Source organism: Halichoerus grypus, chromosome 13, assembly GCF_964656455.1.
Source record: "Halichoerus grypus chromosome 13, mHalGry1.hap1.1, whole genome shotgun sequence".
NCBI classification, from domain to species: domain Eukaryota; kingdom Metazoa; phylum Chordata; class Mammalia; order Carnivora; family Phocidae; genus Halichoerus; species Halichoerus grypus.
Genome location: NC_135724.1, coordinates 66,030,738 through 66,052,170, shown reverse-complemented (window position 1 = coordinate 66,052,170; position 21,433 = coordinate 66,030,738). Strand labels below are relative to the sequence as shown.

Sequence of the window (21,433 nt, the reverse complement as noted above, 5' to 3'; positions counted from 1 at the left end):
CATGAGACGCTCACCCAGGGTGAGGCTGACAGGGCCATCCTGCACCCACAAGCTGCCAGCTAGCTGGCTCCTGCAGCCCCGCCACTCAGGCTCCAGGGAAGGCAGGATTTCGATGCTGACGTCTGGACAGGTGCTTCAGCAGCAGATCCCCTCAGGTGCTCTGATGACAGGGGGGGCTCTGAAACCACAGGGACAGCAGCAACCACAAGTGCACCCAGCTTCACCAGTCACCTTTCCCCCAAGGAGCGCAAATATGCACAACACCACGGGGAACCTGGGAGGCTATCAGCAACAGGCCCTGTCAGTAAGAGCCCGGCCGTCCTCAACGTCAAGTTCCATCTACGCCCCTCAGGGGCGGAGGCTGGTTGGCACAGGCGGTCAGTTTGGGATGTTGGGAGGGCCACCTGGATGGGCAACTTGAAACTTTCACTCTGAGTCCTCATGCCCCATCCCAAACCCCTCCTACCGTTTACACAAATGGCCACTGGGGAACCCTGGCCTGTCCCAGTACGACTGCTAAAATGCCAAACAGAATTAGCCAGCTGGATGTTGCTGATGGTAGCAGGGACGGTCAGGGGCAAGGAAACATCACACTGTTTCTTCATTATTTTGCTCAGCGAACGACTGAATGAACAAAAGAAGGCAGAAATGGGTGGGGGAAACTATTCTGAGGCAGAGTCTCAGGCCAGGACCCTCTGATCATGCAAGGGACCCCCAATACTTTCCACCATGCTGTGGGGAAGTGTTCTCTTCACTCTGTTGAAGCCTCAGAGCCAGTCATGAGAGACCCACTTACACTAACAGGCCCCCTCTTCAAACAGCGAAGTGCCTCTAGAAAGGGTGGCATTCAACACCTGCTGAGATCAGGGGTTCTCCACTTCGGCACTACTGACATTTAGAGTCAGATCGTTTTTTTTTTTTTGTCGTGGGGGCTGCCCTGTGCACTGCAGGGTGTTTAGAGCATCGCTGTAGCATCCCCAAGTTATAACAACTAAAAATGTCTCCCAACATTGTCAAATGTCCCCTAGGGGGGCAAAATCGCCCCATCGGGGAACCATGAGTGTAAATTAATCAATTGCTCTCCTAGTACTGTACTAAGGGAAGCAGCATTTCTTGAAAGGCATTAGGGAGGAGAGGTAGGCAAAAAGGAGGCAAGAAGTCTGGTTGGGAGCACACTCCTGGGTAGCCAGAAACACTGTAAGTGGCCCACAGTGCTGGCTATATTCATATTTGTGTCTAGAAGAGAAGTTAAGTTTCTTTCTCACCCTCTCTCTTCCCTCTTTGGATTATACACAGGTCAGCTGTCCTAGTCATGAAATGGGGCTACGGTCTGGGCCTGAATCGTCTCTAGTCACTGTGTAAAAATACATCTTGAGTTTGTGAAACACTGAACAGAGCCTATTGCTAAGCTGTGCAATATCCCCATTCCCATTTTATTGAGAAGGAAAATTCAAGCTTTGAGAAGCAACGGCACTCAGTACTGGGTCACGCGAAGAAAACAAAAGTAGTATAGTAGCAGCAAAGGAATTAAACCCCAAGCTGTATGCAGCCTGCGTCTCGGTCCAGCTCTCAGAGCTAAAACTTTCAGACATTTATTAACAAAATTAGGCACACAGTGGGATAAAGACCTCTGTGGACACAATCACTAGATATTGATTATCTTCATTTGCTGTGTTGCCCTGAAGAGACATCCAAAAATTACTAATTACCGTTTCAATTTCAAGAAATGGAGGCTCTGCTCCCCAGCAGCCCCTGGAGCAGGGGAGACACAGGCGAGCACCCCGCCCCCCCCCCCCCCGGAAGATGGCTCCACACAGACCCATTCCCAAATGAAATAGAAGACACATTCTACATAAAAACAAACTTAAATTTTCACTTTTCTGCCTTTGTAAAATTGTTATCCTGCTGTTAAGTGTGTGACTGTGTGTGTGTATGTGTCCCATCACCTGACTGAGTCATGGAGCTCCCAGTCTGGGGAGCAGACCCATGGGCCGGTGCTTAGGCCACAGTGGACGGAGGCGTGACAGCAGACGTGGCCAGGTGTGCACTGAGGAGTGGAGGAAGGAGCCACCTCATCAATGCGAGGCGAGTCACGTAGAAGCAAGGTGATCCCCAAATGAAATCTGAGGTAGGTGGGGACCCAGGCCAAACACAAGAAAGCAGTCTGAGTCCCTGTGTGCAGTGACTCCAGATCCTCTGGGGATTGGAACAGAAAGCCTAAGGCAGGGAACTTGGGTAAATTCATGGCAGGCACTTCATGGAAACTTGAGAGCTGCCTATTGACGACAAGGAGTGAGGATGGTTTTACCTCTTTCCCCCAAGACTGGGGGTCAGCACTTATGGTCTTTGCATTAGGCTTAGGCAAAGCAGTGATGGCTGATCCTTTCGCAGTTCTGAAACTGTTGCTATGAATATGATTTTCTCTCTGTCCTCTCTCTTTAAACTCAGGGGAATTATGTGTATTCTGTGTTCAGAACTTCGCAAGAACTGGCTCTCTCCTTTAGGTAACAGAACTGTCCTTATACAACAGCGGGGAATCCACAGGCACCCAGACGCCAGCGTTCGGTGAGCCTGGACCCCTCGGGTACCAGACTGCGGGGACGACCAAGGGCCCGGGGCCCACACGGAAACTGCTGTGGCGTGATGAAAATCATGTTAATAGGGCTGGAGGAGGCTCAGGTGCCCAACCCGGGACCCAGAGAGATAAAGGTAGGGGACTGCAAGGATGAGGGAAAGCAAGAAGGAGAACGGGGTTCTTTCTCAGGACTGCTCCCAGCAGCCCCATCCCTTCCCTCTCCCCGCCCCCCGCCTGCACCCAGCAAACCTTAGTGTCGCCCATGCGGACAGCAGAGCTAATGGGCCACTGAGCAATTCTGCAGCCCTGATGAAGTGTGACCCAGCCCTCCCTAGGGGTCCCAGGGCCCTGGGCCCAGCAGCCACTCCACCACACCTGCCAGGACAGCTGCACCCCCACACCTGTGATGGCCTCCTGAAGCCAGTTACCAGACCGCCCTGGTCCTGACACATGCTCTGAGGGGCTAAGTATCACGAGGCGATTCTGCCTCTTTTGCCCACCACCAAACCCAAGAATTTGTAATTGCCGAAACTCGCATTCCCAAGCCTCTCACTTAAGGCCACCAGAATCACAGATTGTAAAAGGGCTCAGAACAGGAAGTGCCAGTGGCCTTTGGTCCCCTAAGTACAGATCATAGAGCAGTTTAACTGAAAGCATGTTTTATTTTCCAGAGGAGTGCGATGAAGAGCCTTACTATGGGCTGTTTTGTGAGCCCCCTACACAACCCAACTCACCCTGATCCACCTAAGGAGGCCCCGAGCTCCTGCTATCCCCCCCACTGCCCTTCTAGCTCGCCCACACCCACCGTGCTGCCGAACCCCGCAGCCTGTCATGGATGCAGGGGGGGCTGCACAAGTGCATTCCTGTCACCGCAACACCTCCAGGGCTGCTTTTAAAAACCATCTCCATGTAACAGCATGGGGGGATTTAGTGAAAGAAGCCTGACACAAAGGAGCACCTACCGGCGGACTCTTTTGTTAAAAATATTGTTCAAAAGCAAGTGCAAGTAATCTGTGCTGACAGCGGTCCAGGCAGTGGCGACCTTGTAGTGGCATGGCTAGGAGGGAGGCCCAAGTGGGCTTCTGGGGGCTGGTCGCGTCTCTTGTCTGACTGGGTAGGGGTGACACAGGTGTCTTCGGTTTGTGAGAACTCACTGAGCCTTACGCTCATGATGCACAGGCTTTTCTTGAAGTATAGGAACCTTCGATAGAGTTTTCGATACCGATGGGCCACAGTGGGCTGACTCAAGAGGGTGTCCTGCTTTGTGGCCCTTGTGGGCACCAAGCCTCACTTCTGGAGCCCGAGACAGAGGCCTGGGCAGCACCAAGAGGCTCAGGCCCACACTTACCGGCTGTAGCCCGTCCTCCTGCCTTCTGCTCTGATTCGGGCGGTTGATGAAGGACCGTGTGGAGACTTTGTAGTGATTTAGCAGGCAGACGATGACCACGACCATCACCGTGACCACCACGACGATAATGATGATCTGGGCAAACTCCAGCTCCGCTGTGATGGAAAGGGAAAGCCCGTTAGCCATGTGCCCCTTTGTGCCATCCCAGCCCTCTGAGCAACACAACTACCAGGTGCTCAGGGCTTCTTGCAAGCACCTGGTCCTCTCAAGGACTTCAAGAAAGAGAAACTATTTTTCCCCAGGTCTGCTGCCCAAGGCCATTGCCAGACTTAGGCCAGTTGAAGAACATCTGAAGAAAGAGAACCCCTGGCATGGGGCTCTTTCCAGAAGACCTCTGGTGGTCAGCCCATGCACAGTGCTCAGACAAAACTTGCCTTTGCAAATTGCTTAATGAGTAGGGCCTTAGGAAAATGTATTCTGCTGGCTCTACAAGGCCTCTAGAGGTGCTGTGCTGTAACTGACCCCGTTCACACACGGGACTCGAAGTTCTGGCCCTGTGTGCCTGCCACAGGTTGAGGGCTACACAGGCTACCCCTTCCCCTGGGCAGGCGGGCCCTGGAGGATGGCCCTGCCCCCAGGGGAGGTAAGAAAGTCTTGCAAAACTGAAGTTGCTCCTCCCAGTGTAATCTCCCCAGGAATGTTAAACCCATCTTTAGAGTTGAGTCACATTTTCCAAAGTACATCCACAAAGGATCCACACACTACACCGAAGGGAAAATATGTTGATAAAAAGCTCCAACTTCCTTTACTCAGGGCCTTGCCTTTGGAAGTAATTTAGAAAACACATTTCCGCTGTCTCCAACCCTGCAGGCACCATATTTTACGAGCGGTCAGAAACTGCATTCCTGACACTATCATTACGAAGGATTTCCGAACTGCCATTAACACATGCGTCACGCTCTAGGACGGCGCCGTGGAGCTACTTCTAGAACATTGAGTTGGCACTGAGAGGTGGGTGATTCAAGCCCTTCAGATCTGCAGGGAGGAAGCAGAGGCTCACTGCTCAAGGTCAACCCTAGAACCCACATTTCCTGCTTTCTAATTTACAGCTCATGGCTTTGCTGAATGTTGCCCACCCGTTTCCTCAGTCTCCCCACACAGTGAAAGGAAGTGATTGTGCAGGGGTGTCAACTTAAACGGTGAGAGGCTCTGGAAGATGGTGAGGAAGACAGCACACAACTTTGTTGTGAGGTAGGGAGGTATGGGGTTTAATGAAGAGGAAGAGAAAAGGGGAGAGCTCTGTCAATTGTGTCCCTGCCTGGAACCTGCAACACACACATGCACACACCCACACATACACACCTGCATGCACACACATGCGTGCAGCAACACACATGGGCACAGTGCATTCATGCACACATATACACACATGTATGCATGTGTTCGAGTAAATAACACATGCACGTGGATATGCATACACACAAGGCATGCACACGCACACACCCCCCCACACACACCCTCTTGCTATGCATACACACAAGGCATGCACATGCACACACACACACACACACACACACCCTCTTGCTATGCGTACACACAAGGCATGCACATGCACACACACACACACACCCTCTTGCTATGCATACACACAAGGCATGCACATGCACACACACACACACACACACACACACCCTCTTGCTATGCGTACACACAAGGCATGCACATGCACACACACACACACCCTCTTGCTATGCATACACACAAGGCATGCACATGCACACACACACACACACCCTCTTGCTATGCAAACACACAAGGCATGCACATGCATACACACACACACACACACACACACACACACACACACACCCCTCTTGCTATAGAACCCAAGCTGATGGCCAGTGGTGTTATCTCTCAGTGTATGGGCTCACATTTGGGATAATGCAGGAAGGGACTAGGTAGCACCGTCTAGACCCCAATGTCTGCACCTGTGAGCCCCCACCATCCACACCCTGGAAACAGGGGGGCTAGAGTTGGCATGGGAATAAACACAGGGTATTTCTGGATCTCACCATGTCCAGTCCTGTGACACTGCCCTCCACTCTTGCCTTTGGCCCATACATACCCAAGGGACAAAGATGTACAAATGTGCTCGCTGGACTGGCTGGACTGCCCTTGGCATGGGGCCTGTAGCGGGACCAGCCCAGATGGCACCCTGGAGAATGGAGAGCTGAGTGTGAGGGAACCGAACCGCTGAAACGACGAGGTGAGTAGTTGAGGCCAGGTGGGTTTGCCAGGCACAGCCCTGGTGGGCAGTAAAAGGGTGGATCCCATGGTCTCGGCCGACTGAGGAAGCTCAAGAGGCTGTGCGGGTAGTCAGCAAGGCCCTGGGGCTGTGCTACCCACCTTACCCCGCCCTGCGTGGCCGTCATTGTTCTGGACACCTCCCGAGGCCTAATGGCTGATCATCAGGTTAAATCAAGCCCTGGAATTGACAAATGTCTTCTTTTCTCAAAAAAGCTTCATTGAGGGGCGCCTGGGGGGCTCAGTCGTTAAGCATCTGCCTTTGGCTCAGGTCACGATCCCAGGGTCCTGGGATGGAGCCCACGTCGGGCTCCCTGCTCAGTGGGGAGTCTGCTTCTCCCTCTGCCTGCCGCTCCCCTGCTTGTGCGCACGTGCTCTCTCTCTCTGACAAATAAATAAAATCTTAAAAAAAAAAACAACTTCATTGCTCTATGGACATGGAAAGAGAAGAAAATGATGATTACAGTGAGGGGTCCTGCTCAAAGTCTTCAGGGGTTAATTCTTCACCTGGAGGATGTCTTTCTAGGTTATCTTTTCCTGTATATAGAAAGCTGTGCAGATAACCATTTGTAGCCATACAGTCAAATTATATTTTCCATAATTCTACAGGCATTTGGGGTATATCTGTGTTTCATTTGAAAAGGATTTTTATTATAAAAATAATGAAGGCTTCCTTAAAATGTAAACAATACTGAAGGAAATAGTGTACAATGTAAAAGTTCTCCTTTGTAGGCCGGCAGCACTCCCGACCCCACCCAACCCCATGCCGTCCTGGGGGACAGCACAGTTCACCCATTGTATGTAGCTGTGCATTTGCCTATTGAATAAGGGCTTTCTTCTTTTAATGAGTGAAATCATTGTACAAATACATTGTTCTGTTTTTTTTCACTTAATATATCACAGACATTTTTAAACAAGAATATATAAAACCAACCTCATTCTTTACGGTGGCTGTGTATTCCAGAATACTGATATACTGGAATTTATATTCTCCAAGTGATAGATGTTTGGGTATTTTTCCCCCTTTTCTATTATGATCAAAAGATTGTGTGTGCATGTGTACGTATGTGTGAATATGAGTGTTGACCCACATTTTGAGTATCCCTACAGGAAAGATTCCTAAAATTGAAATTTCTGGGTCAAGGACATATCCTTTTAAATGCTGATGGCTACTGAGACTCTGCCTTAGGAAGGGGCTTCACACGCTCATCAACGCTGAATACTCGCCCTTTTCATTTGCACTAATCTGATGGGCAAAAATACATATCTTGTTTTAATTTGTATTTCCCCAATTACTAGTAATTTTAGATCCTCCCCTATGGTTATTGGCAATTTGTATTTTTCTTTTTCATAATCATATTAGTTCATATTAGCTTATTTGTGATTTTCTCATTTTTTGGTAAGCAGCCTTTACGTATTACGACCACAAAGCTTTGTCTGTTACATGTGTTGCAAGTATTTTCTCCTAGTCTGTCACTAACTTCTCCTAGTCTGTGAGTTTCTCCACAGAAGATATAAATAATTTTTATGTCATGAAATACTATTTTTTTCTTTTATGGCTTCTAAGCTTCCTGTTTGATGAGGAAGGTCTTCTCCAATATTCTAAAAATACTTTTTCTAAGGTTTTTATGTTTAGATCTTTATTCACTCTGGATTTGACTTCTTTTGGCCTGAGACAGCACATAGAACATTTTATATCATCTGAAAGGCATGAATCTTCTGATCTAACATTACATTAAAAAGTTCATTGCAAGCAAGAGTTCTAAGAAAGATCTCAGTTGTGGGAAACAGTGTATGGAATCTTTCTTTTAAAGGAGGACTACCGCTCGAAGGTTGCGCCTCTTCAGCTTTCTTATGGACATGCCACGTGCAGTGCACCCTACCCTGGTCCTGCTGAGGGCCCAACAATGTAAAAGTTCTCCTTTGTAGGCCACCCTACAAAGGAGAAAAGGAAAGCCCACCCCACCCCGACTACATGTCCTAACTTGCTGCCCTTCCTCCCTCGGCTCCACGCTCCCGCTCTGCTTACACTAACAGCTCTCCAGTGCTTTGCTCTCAGGAGCCCTCTATGCTCTTAAAAGCTACTGGTAACCCCCAAAAGTGCTTTATTCGTATGGATGACATCTATTGATATTTGCCACATTTACAACTAACACTGAAAAATTTAAAAATTTATTCATTAAAAAATAAACTCATGTTAACATATATAACAATCAAATACACCGTTTTTCAAAACAAAAGTTTAGTGATAAGAGTGGCATTGCTTTACCCTTCTGTGCGTCTCTTACGATAAACGCCTTAATAAAAAGACAGCTGGATTCTCCCCTCTGCTTCACCTTCCGTCTGTTGTGACATGTTTGTTCGGTTACGGTGTTGGAGGAGATCCGGCCTTACTGACCACTGGAGACTGGTCTGGGAGACCCCAGAGATCCTTGAGCCACAGCTGCAGAAATGCGGTCTACACTGGCTGACAGCAGGCCCTCCAGCGCGAACACTGCTGGCCTGGACGTCCTGGGGACCCTGCTGATGCCAGGATTTGAGACGTGGTCAGAACAGCTCCTGGGCCACCGTCCTGAGTTTTCACGCACAAGTACAACCATAACCGGTACACCTTCGGAGCGCAGGACATGCAGAGACCCTGGGGGCTTCACGGGCATCGAAACAGTACGGAGCTCGCCTGGGCCAGGGCAAGGGCACAGGCGGTCAGGGACTGGGTTCCCAGGGTGCCACTCAAGAAGGCAAACAGCCCAGTGGTGTAGCCCAGCGGGCCAATCTGGGTGACAGAAGCCCAACCAGAGCCTCAGCTACTACAGCCCCCGGACCAGCGAGAGGCAGTTCTTCCCGCAGGGCCTGGCCCGGGTCCCAAAGGTCATGGTCCCAACAACCAAGTCCTAACCAGATGCAGGAGCCACAGTAAGCACAGCAGAAGCTAGTCGGCCCCCGCTGCAGTCCAGGGTCACCTGGGGTGCTCCCTGAAGCCCAAAGTGCGGCGCCTGGGGAAGGAGCCTCAGCAGAGCAGCACAGCCCCAGTCACACGTGCAGCTGACCTTCACTTTGAACTCTGGGCATACGCAGTCAGTAAAAACAGACTGCTTTCTCAAACACTAACAACAGGGAAGTACTCTCTTTGGGGCTCTCCATACTTCTCCAAGAGGGGTCCTGAGAATTCTCCGAGTGAAAACTGGAGTAAACAGAGTGAGTTTTCTTGGGGACAAGCGAGATGAGGTCCAGACTCCAGGGACCTCCGCTACTGATAACCTCTCCCTTCAAGACAAGGGGGTATGTGAGCAGCCCCTCCTCATACTGGTCCTCCCACACCCTCTTGTACTTTAAACAGGAAAATTCTACCCAAACATGCATCATAAAAGGCAAATTAAGTAAAGACCACACCACTATAGGATATCAACAGCCTGGACATGGTAGATGGGAAACCCAGTCCCCCCCTCTCTCTCCATACATGGTGTAATCATGGTGATGGTGATTCCTGTCTCTTCCTTGGCTGCTCCTGAACCCTTCACTCCCTCATGGATACTGCTCAGAGGCCGCGGGGCCCCCAAAGTGTTTGGCGGTCCCCGGGTGTGGCTTTGTTGCCAATGGCCTGATTTTACACCTTCTCAAGAAAGTAACTCACAGGACAAGTAAAAGAAGCTTTACATTAAAAAACAAAACAAACCTTGCTTTCTCACTTCCGGATGCAAATACCAGATGAATTTCAGCACACCTGTTCTTCAAGGTGTCGGGTTTCAAGACTGCTGTACTCCTGATCTCAACCACAGACCTTCTGGGCTTCTGGGGACCTCACCCAGCAGTTTCCTGCACTGCACAGTCAGCGCTCGGGCAGGCTGAACGCTCTTCACTTCTCGCTGAAACCACCTTCCCTTCAAGGCAGCAGTTCGTGGCCACATGTCTTCCCACACGTGTGTGGCACGTCTATGGGGGTGCTCGTGCACCCCCCACACACCCTCCTCCTTTACACATCACTGATTCCTCTTCACCGTGCTCCAAGCTTGGGAGGCCGGGGTGCAAAGGCCGCACATACACAAGGTACGGTGAGGCCTGTTACCCACCCTGTGGGAGACACTCCTGACAGGCCCGGAAGAGGCATATTCTTCAGACAGACGCATGCATGCTACGGCTTCCTGAATCAAGGGGCATCTCGGAGCAAGAGCCTGTGCACAGGAAGGAGGCAGACGCCAGCTGAGGACTGGCACTGCACTGGGACCTTGCTGCTTCTCCCTCTCTCACCCTGGGCTGCCCACATCTGGCCTGACAAGATGCTGTCCGTTTTCTCATGGTAGAGGAGAGGCAATGTGCAATGGTGCCCAGAAAGGAAAAATGTCTGTGATTTTGGTTTTGGGAATGGGGTGTAAAGAGGAGGCTAAGGAAGAACAATTAAAAACAAAGATTAAAAGATTTAAAAAAAATCTACAGGAATAGTAGAGTTCTGAGAAAATAATAGGATATTTTAGGGTTTCCAAAATTTCATGTGCCTAGTTCGGACTCTGAACACAGCCCACTGGTCAGTTTTCCTTGATTCCAGTAGATACTGACATCAACAGAGGAATGCCAAAAAGCAGTCCATGCAAGGAAATAATTTTAGGCCGAAGTCAAATTTTCACACTCCCCCTCCTTTCATGGGGCTCTGGTTCACAATGTTACAATGGATGAGTCACTGCAATCCAAATACCAGAAATCTTATGATAAATTTAGCCTAAAACTCACCGGAAGGCATCACAGCACCTTATTTTATTACTATAAAACAGAGACAGTGATGATGGTGATGATGGCATCTCTCTATTTTTATAGACTATCCCCAAGAAACGCCGGGCTGTGCAGTGGAGAACTGCAAGAACAGAGGAAATGGTGTGAAGCCTGTTGGTCTATTCTCTGGTTCAATGAAGAGCTGAACTGACTCATACTAGAGGCATGAGCGTCTGTACTATTTTTAAAGAACTCGGGGGAAGCGTGGGTCTACCACCTTAGGCTCCTAATATAACCCTCATTTCTATTTGTGGGATGGTTAACCCATCTTCCACTTGGTCTTTCCTCCATTAATATATCATCCTTCACAGGAATCCTTTTTTCTCAATGTTTAATTTTAAAGCTCCAGATGTGTAATTTACGCCCTTACAGACTCTATAAATGGGGTGGCGGGGGGCAAAGTCTTAGCCTGTCATCAGCACCCCCCTCACCCAGCCCAGGAAATACCTTGGTGGCCCGCATTCAGAGAAGTTGCCATGCAGAATACTGTGATGTCACTGAAAACACCGAATGCTTTCCACAAAACCCTACACACCACCGCAAACGGCCCCTCCCCCACCCTAACCAATGACAGCACTCCACTTTGCTCCCCCAAGTGCTACAGTCTATTGGGAATACCGAGACTGTGGCTAGCTGCCGCACAGGCCTACTCTGGGCAGCCCCTCTCTCCCAGGAAGCTTTCCTAGGTCTCCAGCATGGCTCATGCACCGCAGATGAGTAGGTGCATTTCCTGCCTCTCTGTCCTACTGGGCAGAGAGGACAGCCTTGCAGGGCGTCTTACTCTTTATTTATGGCTCTGTGACACTTCTAAAGTGCTGAATGTTCCTAAAGCCTGGTAAGTTCTTGCCCCGATCCTACAGAGACTGGGCGGTGGGGCCAGGAGTTGGAATCTACATAGACCATAACTGCCTCAAGTTTGTGAACTGTTAGTTTAAAAATACTCTTGGAGATTTTAATGGCTGAATGAAAATTCACACTCATTAAACACCACGGTTGAGGGGGGAAAATTCAGCCTGTGTTATATGAATAATTTCACAGCTTGAAGTTCAGAAGGCAAAACAGTAAGAGCTATAATCATGATGATTAGATTATATATTTTGAATTTTCTTTTCCTTGGGTGGGTTGGCTATTCCAATCTATCCTATAACAAGTAGAACAAAAGAAGGGGAAAAGAACTACCCCCAGAAATACGCCAATGTGGTGTCACCTCCCAGGCTTTATCTTCCTTAAGGAGCTCTTTCCTAACTGCTTGATGATGGTTCCCTTGGGAGGCTCCCTAGCATGCAGCTGAACCCTGTCATAGGACTTATCACTTATACTGCCCATTTTCTGGTCTTCTTCCTCCTGGAGTAATCTCTGGGATAGTATCTTGATCTTCTTTAATATCGTCAGTAGGCAGCACATGACTTGCATAAAGTTAGTGTTCATTTTAGATAAACGGCTAAAGAAATCCGTAAAAGGAAGGGTCCCAATTGCCTAATCTGCTTTTAACAATGTCTAGCACAGAGCCATATTCCACCAAACATTTACTAATGACTTCAGTGATGAAGTTTTGCCAAAGGTTTTCATATTTCCTAAAAATTATTCAACTATTACTATTCTAGGCATTGTGAACTATCACCGGAAAAAGAACCTCATGGCTGCTCTAAGTTACCTGTTTACAGAATCCTATTTCTATTAATATATTTATATAAAATGTTTTGCATGATACCAAATGTGGGAAGTGATACTATGATCTCTAGGAGGAGAGGGGAAAGCAGAGCGCGGTCCAACGGCACAGGGCTCTCTGAGGGCAAGGTGTGGCCCCCATCTGCCTGACTCCGGCCCACAGCCAGGTGCCTTTAATGACTCTGGCAAGGAGCAGTGACCAATAAACTGACTGGCTACTGAATCCCTAGAACGCAGACACCAGCGCCATCCAGCTAGAATAACGTCTTTTTAAATTACTAAGGTCCAAGCATTCATCCAATTCAACTTTTCATCATACATTTTAGAATCTGGAGTCTCATGATCTCTTCAGAAAGAAATCTAGCTAAATATGTTCCACTCAAAGATGATTGACAGGATTTTTCTGAAAACATAGCAGAGGAGTAAAAGCAATTACAAACCTTTTAAAAGTCTATCCCTCCAAAAAAAAGAAAAAAAAAAGTCTATCCCTCCAGTATGTTATAAATGGAAAAAAATACATACATAAATCCATAACTCCCTCTATAGGATTCATTTAAAAATCTACCCCCACTCCACCCCCACATTATTAATTTAGGAAAATGTATCAGAAAAATATATAGCTGCACAAGTAACCATCTCCTTCACATTTAAGAGCGGAGTGGCTTCTGAATGCTCCCTAGCTAGCAGTCTCTGTCTGTCCCCACAGGCTGCCTCTCAAGAGTCACAGCTGGCTTGCCTCAGGTCTACTGTTACTAGACTGGTGACCTGAGAAACAACCCAGTAAACCACCCACATCCTGAGAAACACATCTTTTCTTTCAGATGCTGTTTTCAACGACTCCGGGTGAAAAAAAAAAAAGTACCCATGAGTCTAGCAGTGAGTAACAGAATTTCCGGGGGTGGGGGAGAGTTAGTCTCACGTATAGAACATTTGAGAAAACAAAGCTCCAAAGCAACAAACCTGTGTATTTACATGTATAGCATCTCCAACGGGAACAAACTGATCGCAGATGAGAAAGAAGATGAGAAAGCCTAAAATACATCTTCCCACAGAGAGTCAAGCCCTGAGGCATTCTCAGAGCTGACAGACCCTTCTTAGGTAGATATGAACTTCTTGAGAAAGAGTTTCTACTCTTCTCAACTCTGTCCTCAGACCAAACTCCAAGAACAACCACCACAAACCCCAGAGAACAGGCATCACCCACAGCTGCCCTTTGAAAGTATACCTTTTTTCAAGAACAGGTCTTTAAACGGGGCCTCCTTCAGTGTGCTGTTGTTCAGGTGGTCACTGGACATAATCGGGTCCTTTGCAAGGGGGAGTCCAACCGTGATGCAGCCCCCCCCGCCCCCCCACGTTCAAAGCATCCCTTCAGCTTCAGGCCATCTCCTCTTTAGGCAGCTCAGAGCTAGTTATAGCCAGCGTGGGGTGTGAGTGTGTGACTGTGTGTGTGTGTGTGTGTGTGTGTGTGTGTGCTTCTGTCTCTCTCTACTGTATCAGCGGGACCCAGCCCAGGTGCTAGACTCAAATGCTATGGCTCTGACCGCAGACTGTGGCTACCAATTATCAACTGCCATCCACAGAAATCAGGAGCTCTGTGGCAGGAAGCAGGCGGTGTCACAGAGCAGATAACAAGTCCAGGGTCTCAAATCCTGGAGCAGCTGAACACCCAGTGTCGTACACAGCAACAGACAGCCACGATTAGTCTGCATTTCTCATGTCTGGCCTCACCTGGGACATGTTACGCACACAGAGGAGCAGAATGCAGCTAGACAGATCATCGTGTTCCATTGCATTCAATAATCTTTTTAACAGGCAAATATCAAACCGGATAAGGCAGAAAGGGGGAGATCTACAAATCCCAATACAGTATTTCTTCTCTTGATCCCTGCTGGAAGCTTTCAAGGTTGAAGAAATGAAGCGAGGGCTTACCGAGGCAGCGTGTGCAAACAGACAGGGATGCTTAGCCACTTAGGCTTCTCTGCTGTGGATCCAGCTTCACGAGCACATCCTGGCTGGAAGTGCCCACAGCGTCTCTCACACCAGGAGCCAGGCTGCAGGCTGTCCTCGGGGCCCTCCAATCCCCAAAGTCTCTCTCTAACTGATGGGAGCAGGTCACATAGCTCTTGCAGCTAAGCTGGGCCCTGGCAACTGTCAAAGTCATAAGCACAGCAGGAAACACTCAGCTCCCCCCCACTCTCACTTTCCTGTCGGCTCTGCCCTTTCTCTTCACCCGCCCCTATTTCTCAATGCATGGTGGCGAAAATATACCTACAGGGGTGCTGTAAAGTCAGGACTCTTACTACTAGGCGGTTTTAGTTTACAAGGTTCAGAAATTAGAGAGAAGAATCCAAATGGCAAAGCAGAGACAGCTCTCAGGAGGGCGCTTTTTCCTGGTTCATTCTGTGCAAGCACAGTCTGGGTTTCCCCTGAGGGCTGGGCAGTTTTTCATGTGTGTGTAGAACACCTCCAGTGCATTCTGATGCCCGGGGCTGTGTGAAAAGACTTAAGAGAAGGCTGTGTGTCCGTTGCAGCAGTTTTCAGAAAAATCACAGTGTGGCCACAGTGAGAAGGGCAGCGTGCCATGGTAATATTGCAAATAAAGCCGGCCACAAGCCCTGCTCTACGCCCAGAATAGCCTTTGTTTTTCCTTATTTAGGATAAATAGCAATGACATGTGGGCCATAACAATAGTTTTGGCTGTAGGAGGAGTTGTCAAAGCAAAACTAAACGCTGTTGGTTACTACCAGCATTAGAAACGGAGACAGTTACGTCAGCAGCCCGTCCCCGCTGTCGGCCCCAGCATGCCACCTGGGGCCAAGAGCAGTGGCCTGGGCTTGATGTCACCACCAGGTCCTCAGGTTGGCCACAAGACATCACTACTATTTCATGTTTTAATTACTGGGGGTGGGGGCAGAAAGGGAACAAAAGAATCATCAAGAAGATTTTTCAGAGATTTTGTGTGGATAAAGGAAATGGGAATTTCAGCAAGAAAATTAACAGTTGCGTACATTTGCATGTGCCAATCAAGACAGCCTGATTTTTCTTGAGCAATTTCCAAATTTAAAACATAACTCTCCTCTCTTGTTCTACTTGTCCCCGATTTCATCTCAGAGTCACATGGCTGGGTGAATGAAGAGGGTGAGGCTCAGGAGACTGGGCTGGGGTGTGGTCACCAGGGCAGGGGACCCTCCTCAGAGAAGAGCCAACATCAGAAAGCATCAGGCTTCAGACACTCTGGCCTCAAGCTGGCCCTGCGGCTCTTTGGCTCTCCTTTGTCCCTAAAGTCCCTGGTCCTTGCCATCCGGGGATGGCACTTCCTTGTCGGTTTAGTCAGAGTGACAGGATCACTCTGAAATCAAGTCCTCAAAAGGGAATATTCACAAGATTGCATATGACTGCCATGAGAGTCCGTTTTTAAAAATTAGGGATTTAGTCAATATGATGAAAACATTAGTCAACATTATGAAAATCGGTTCTGCCATTTGTTAATGATTATACCTGCATTTTGAAATGGTTGCAAATAGTCCACTTCGGGGTTCAACATTAGTAAAGATGCATATTTCATGTATCCAAAAAAAACTAACATATTTTTCACCTTTAATGGCCGCGTTGTATTCCCACTCTGCCTTAACACACTCATACTGTTTGGCTGGCTTCCTCATCACTGGGTATTTGGGCGGGGCGGGGGGTGTCAGTCTTAATCTAGCTCCTTGTTCATTCCTTTTAATTGTTCTCAATGTGTATTCTACTTAAAAATCACTTTAAAAGCCTTGGACTTTATGGATGAGCTTGTTTTCAAAATGTTGCCCAAACCGCACACCAGGCCCAAGCGCAGGCCGGCGCAGGTCCCAGAGCCACTCTGGGCTGTGTTCGGCGTGTGCTGGCCACGCTGCATGGTTAACGCCAGCACGTCACCAATCGTCAGTATCCACTAAAGGCTAAATCACCCAGTGGTGGCCTTAATTTTGTTCTATTTCCTTTTAAGCCCTGGCCTGAGGACTTTAGGAAGAAAGCACAGAGGTCAGACGGGGGGTTCCCAGAAGCCAGGGGCTCGTGCCCTGATAAACACCTCATTCTAGCTGGCCCGGATGGTATGTGGATCCCTGGGGCTTTTTAACTGATAGATGCCAATATTTCTCTTCCTTTAATTCGGAGAAAATGGCAGCACACACAGCAGAAGGGTGTGGGAAGACACTAGTCTGCTGAACAAAACACATAAGTAGGAAAGTGTAAAAGCCATTTGCATTTAAGAATTCTTTCTTCCCTCCTTGTCTTTAAATATGCATCTTTAAAATGAGTACTCTGATGGGCTGCTTTTGCTAGTAGTTAAAAAAATGTCCCAAAGCTGTATGTGGTTTCCCTGTGTACCCCAGAGGCCTTGGAAATGATGCAAGGAAGGGTCGCCTACGAAAGACATTTTCACAGGGTCTGCTGACAGCAACAATGACCTGAAGAGCCTCTCTCCATAGACTCACTCTACCAACATCTTCAGGTTTCCTCTATAAAGGTTTTCATTTCATTAATTCATCTGACAAATATTTACTAAGTGGTTAGAGACCTTAGGAGGAAATATACTGTACCTTCAATGTAATCGGACCGACACGCATTTACTGTAGGGCTGAACTTGTCTTAGGTGCCTGCGTAGGTAGTTCCTTATTTAAGGAACTGAACAAGCTCTAAGGATTGGCTTCCAGCCAGATCTGAATATGACAAGCTGAGGTGATTGGGAGTATCTGTGACCTGAATGGCCAAAAGAGACAGCACAGGGCAGGGATTTTGGCTCAGGGGCTACTCAGGGCTCATGAGCTTCAGAAAATACCTCTGGGTGGTGTAGGGGTGCTCTGCTATACCAGAATCTTCCTCTGTCACATATAACCTGGGTTAGCATCTTGCCTGGCCCAATCCTTGGATTTAATCACCATGGGCTTCTTGATCATGCCCTGCTGTCTCTCCCCACCATGTTCTCACCTTCAACAGGTATCCCACTCACAACAGAAATTTTGACAGAGAAGTATCATTTGGAGAGTTAGGAATACTTTTATAATGGTTATAGAGCAGAAAATTAGCATTTATAAACATTTCTAAAGATCTATTGCTACGTTCTAGGCACTTTCAAGTGCTGTATATCTTTTTACTTTCATGTCAACCCTGTGAGGAGGAAGCTGAGGCTCAGAGAGGGTGAGTACTTTGTCCAAGGTCAAATTGGCTGCTAAGAGGCAAGCTGGGGTTCTGGGGGTCAGAACCCTGGGCAGCCTGACTCAGAAGTTCCTACCCACCCCACCCATCATTCTGCTCAGTGGGCAGTGAACTTATAATCTTCCAAACTAAAGTCCCCTGAACTAACCAAAGTATGTCAGCAGATCGATAATTGGATTTTTAGAGCCTGACTGCCTAATTCCTTTTAGGCACTAACTTGCAAATCCATGTTAAAGATTCTGTATGTCCACATGTTGCCAGAGGCTCTTGGAACCATTTTATGTGTCTTGTATACCTGTTAATGTGACTCCTGTTAAGAATCAATGGCCCTGTCCATTACAAATTCCTATTCTTTGAGGTTTATAACTATGCTGTAAAATTCTGCTCTGAGGTGAAGTTTTCCACATAAAAATTAAGTCCTGGAATTTGGCCTTCAGAAAACAAAACAGTTCATTTTCAGTAAGTTTGCTATGCTTGAAGTCATGAATGAGGATTTTAAAAGAACGCTGACTCCTGCAGACTCAAAACATAGTAATGGTTTGATATTTGTGGACATCAGCCTACAGCATGAAATAATGTACTAATGCATTCTTAGTGCTTAAAAAATTGCAACAGGGGGCACCTGGGTGGCTCAGTTAAGCCCTGGACTCTTGATTTTGCCTCAAGTCATGATCTCAGGGTCATGAGATCAAGCCCCACGTTCGGCTCCGTGCTGGGCGTGGAGCCTGCTTAAGATTCTGTCTCCCTCTCCCTCTGCACCCCCACCCCTGGCTTGCTCACACACTCTCTCTCTGTCTTAAAGAAAAGAAGAGAAGAGAAGAGAAGAGAAGAGAAGAGAAGTGAAAAGAAAAGAAAAAGAAAAGAAAAGAAAAAAGAAAAGCAACAGAGAGGTTTTTATGTAGAAATATGAACACTCTGCATATCCTCCAATCACAGTGCTCGATACCCCCATCATTGCTGGTAGAAATGTCAGCAAATATAAAAATATGCAACACGATGGAACTAGCAAGCTGACAAGGTAGATTAAAAGCTTATTAAATAAATTAGTCTAAATTAAATAGCCTTAAAATACTTCCTAATATGCAACAATACCCCCTGTATTAACAGACTTTGGCATTTACCTTACACATTATCTATGCCACCACAATATTTTTTCTTCTAATGGAAAAAAAAAAACTATGTATTATTCTGTGTTTATGGTGGTATAGACTTTCATAATGGCTAAGCTACTCCTTACTGAGTTACACACCTTTGAAAACTGCAGTTATTCTTCCAAGTCCCAGGAAAAAAAAGGAAGGCAATATAAAGTTTTTATAGTGGCTAAATCCTGGGGCCAGTTAGACCCAAGTTTGAGTTCTAGTCCTGCCATCTGACAGTATTTAGCTAAGCCTCTGTTTCCTCAACTGTAAAATGAAGCTAAGAATACCTGTATCACAGGGTGGTTGGAGAACAGAATAAGATGTCATATCTAAACCCTTACCACTCAAATTGGTCCAGGGAACATCAGCATCACCTGGGAGCTGGTTAGAAATGCAGGATCTTGGATCCTGCCCTGGACTTACTGAACCAGAGTCTGCATTTGAACAAAATCCCCAGGTGATTTACCTGCACATCAAAGTTTCTTCTGAAATTTTGGTCTAATTCAAACTCCTCATTCAGATTAAATGAGCAAACTGGGGCTTGAAGAATTTATGACTTGTGCACATCACCCAAAGGAAATGAGAGTAGAGTCCAGGTCTCCTGTGTAGGGCCCAAGCAACTGCTACTCAACAATGATTTTAAACAATGGTACTCAACATGCACGCATTTGTGCGCACATGTGTGTAAAATCATAATGCTGCCCTCTTGGGCTAAAGGCCGGGCCCAGTACCACAGGGCAGGTGCTTCCTGCTGTGCTCCCTGCTTGTGCTAATGGGCTAATACTGATCCACCCACACCTCTTGGAAAAGGTAGTAGGGGTGGACAGTGTTGTCAGGGCTCACAATAGTGGTGAAGCTAAATTAGCTTATGTTAAAAGAGTCTCTGGTGTTGAAATACAATTTCTAGGATATTTGGCATTCTTCATAAAAACTCTGGAAGTCCTTGAGGACTTCTGGATATCATATGTTAAGAAAGAATTCTAATTTTGCCTTCTGGAAAAACTCAAGTGCCATGAGCAGACTCTTCTTAAAGACAGAATTATGAAGATGCCATCAGTCCACTCCATGAATGTAGCCCAGCTGTCACGTCCTCCCAGCCTCCCCGTTCCCTGAGAGAGCCAGGCACCAGGAAAATAGAGTCCTGGCACTGGGGTTAAGGAAACAGCTTTCTCCTTCTGTTGCATGCATTCTTCCAGTGGCACCTCCCAAACTGTTTTTCCTATCAACAAGACTGATTGATGGTGCCTTCATAAGACTGCCACATCATCATCAAGGAAGGCCCTTTAAAGGTGTGGTAGCCTCTTCACATTTCAGGTAAAATATACACATATTCTGTATAAAAACACACCAAATATTTTAATATTTAAAACATTCAATGTGGTTATTCAGAAAAATATTTTATTTTGCTTTTCAAATATATTTATCAATTTTGTCGAAAAGCTAGAAGGCTAAATAACCTTCACAACTCATCCTATTTGTGGGCAGACCATAAAACATAAGCTCAAGATGCTTACAACTCAGATCTTAGATACTATGATTCCATTCCTAGTTCTTACCCCTGTAAGAACTTTGACCCCTTGAAGATGGAAATACCAATTTCAATAGCACTATTCTATAGGCAAACATTGTGCATTCTTATACACATATAGTATATGGCACAATATATGGTATCTATATTTGGTGGGTGTTATTGCTAAATTACTGGACAATGCTGTGATCATTATTCTTGAGGATTCTAAAGCAGTGGTTTATTTGCAATCACAAGCATTTCTTGGACAATCTGCATTTGGAGGAGAGGCGCAGGCTATTGTCTCTGGAGCTCCTCTTAGTCTTGCTTATAAATTCTAGGATGTGTCTGGGCAGTTCCAAGACTTTTAGGTTCCTGGTTTTAACGAAAGCGTTAATTTCTTCAAAAGTTGAGAAAAAGTCATAGCACGTTCCAGAGTTTTAGTTACTGTTTTAGAGCATATACTAAGGCAAACACTAGAAAAATCACAGGCTAAAATCCAAGTTAATCCAAAATCACATCAGATCTATACAACTATACTCAGTTCTCATCCTTGACACTTTAAGACAAGCCTAGCATACATATGCTTTAAAAATAAGAACCACTGTTCTCTGGTATCAGATCACCTTTGAAAACATGAGGTCAATCCTCATTTATGTCAGAGCCGAGCACTCATTAAATACCAATCACTGCGAGGAGACAGAATACAAAGAAAGCCGGCAACTATCCTTGTCCATGACATCCCTAGTTCATCCTGAGCAAGAGGTAGTGAAGTAGTGAGAGTAGCAGAGTGCTCAGCAAGGAGCAGGTGAATGAATGAATGAATAAATGAATGAGTGAACAAGGGTCCTGTAGGAGGAGGGGTTCTTAACCTAAATAATAACAATAATAGCTAATACTCACACAGCACTTACCATGTGCCAGGCAGTATTCCA

General features: G+C 47.0%; 1 protein-coding gene across 21 annotated transcripts in view; it reads right to left on the bottom strand.

Moving 5' to 3' along the window:
* LDLRAD4 (low density lipoprotein receptor class A domain containing 4) overlaps positions 1 to 21,433 on the bottom strand; it is a 431,752-nt gene that overhangs the window by 22,948 nt on the left and 387,371 nt on the right. For 17 of the 21 annotated variants that reach the window (XM_036082623.2, XM_036082626.2, XM_036082567.2 and 14 more), the window contains one exon: positions 3,924 to 4,078. In XM_036082623.2, the coding sequence (XP_035938516.1) occupies positions 3,924 to 4,028 (105 nt within the window). In that variant the 5' untranslated portion in view covers positions 4,029 to 4,078. Of the gene's footprint in view, positions 1 to 3,923; positions 4,079 to 9,900; positions 10,900 to 13,881; positions 14,028 to 14,585; positions 14,808 to 21,433 lie in introns of those variants that run through there. The other 4 variants (XM_036082559.2, XM_036082584.2, XM_036082603.2 and 1 more) reach the window with 3 other exon arrangements.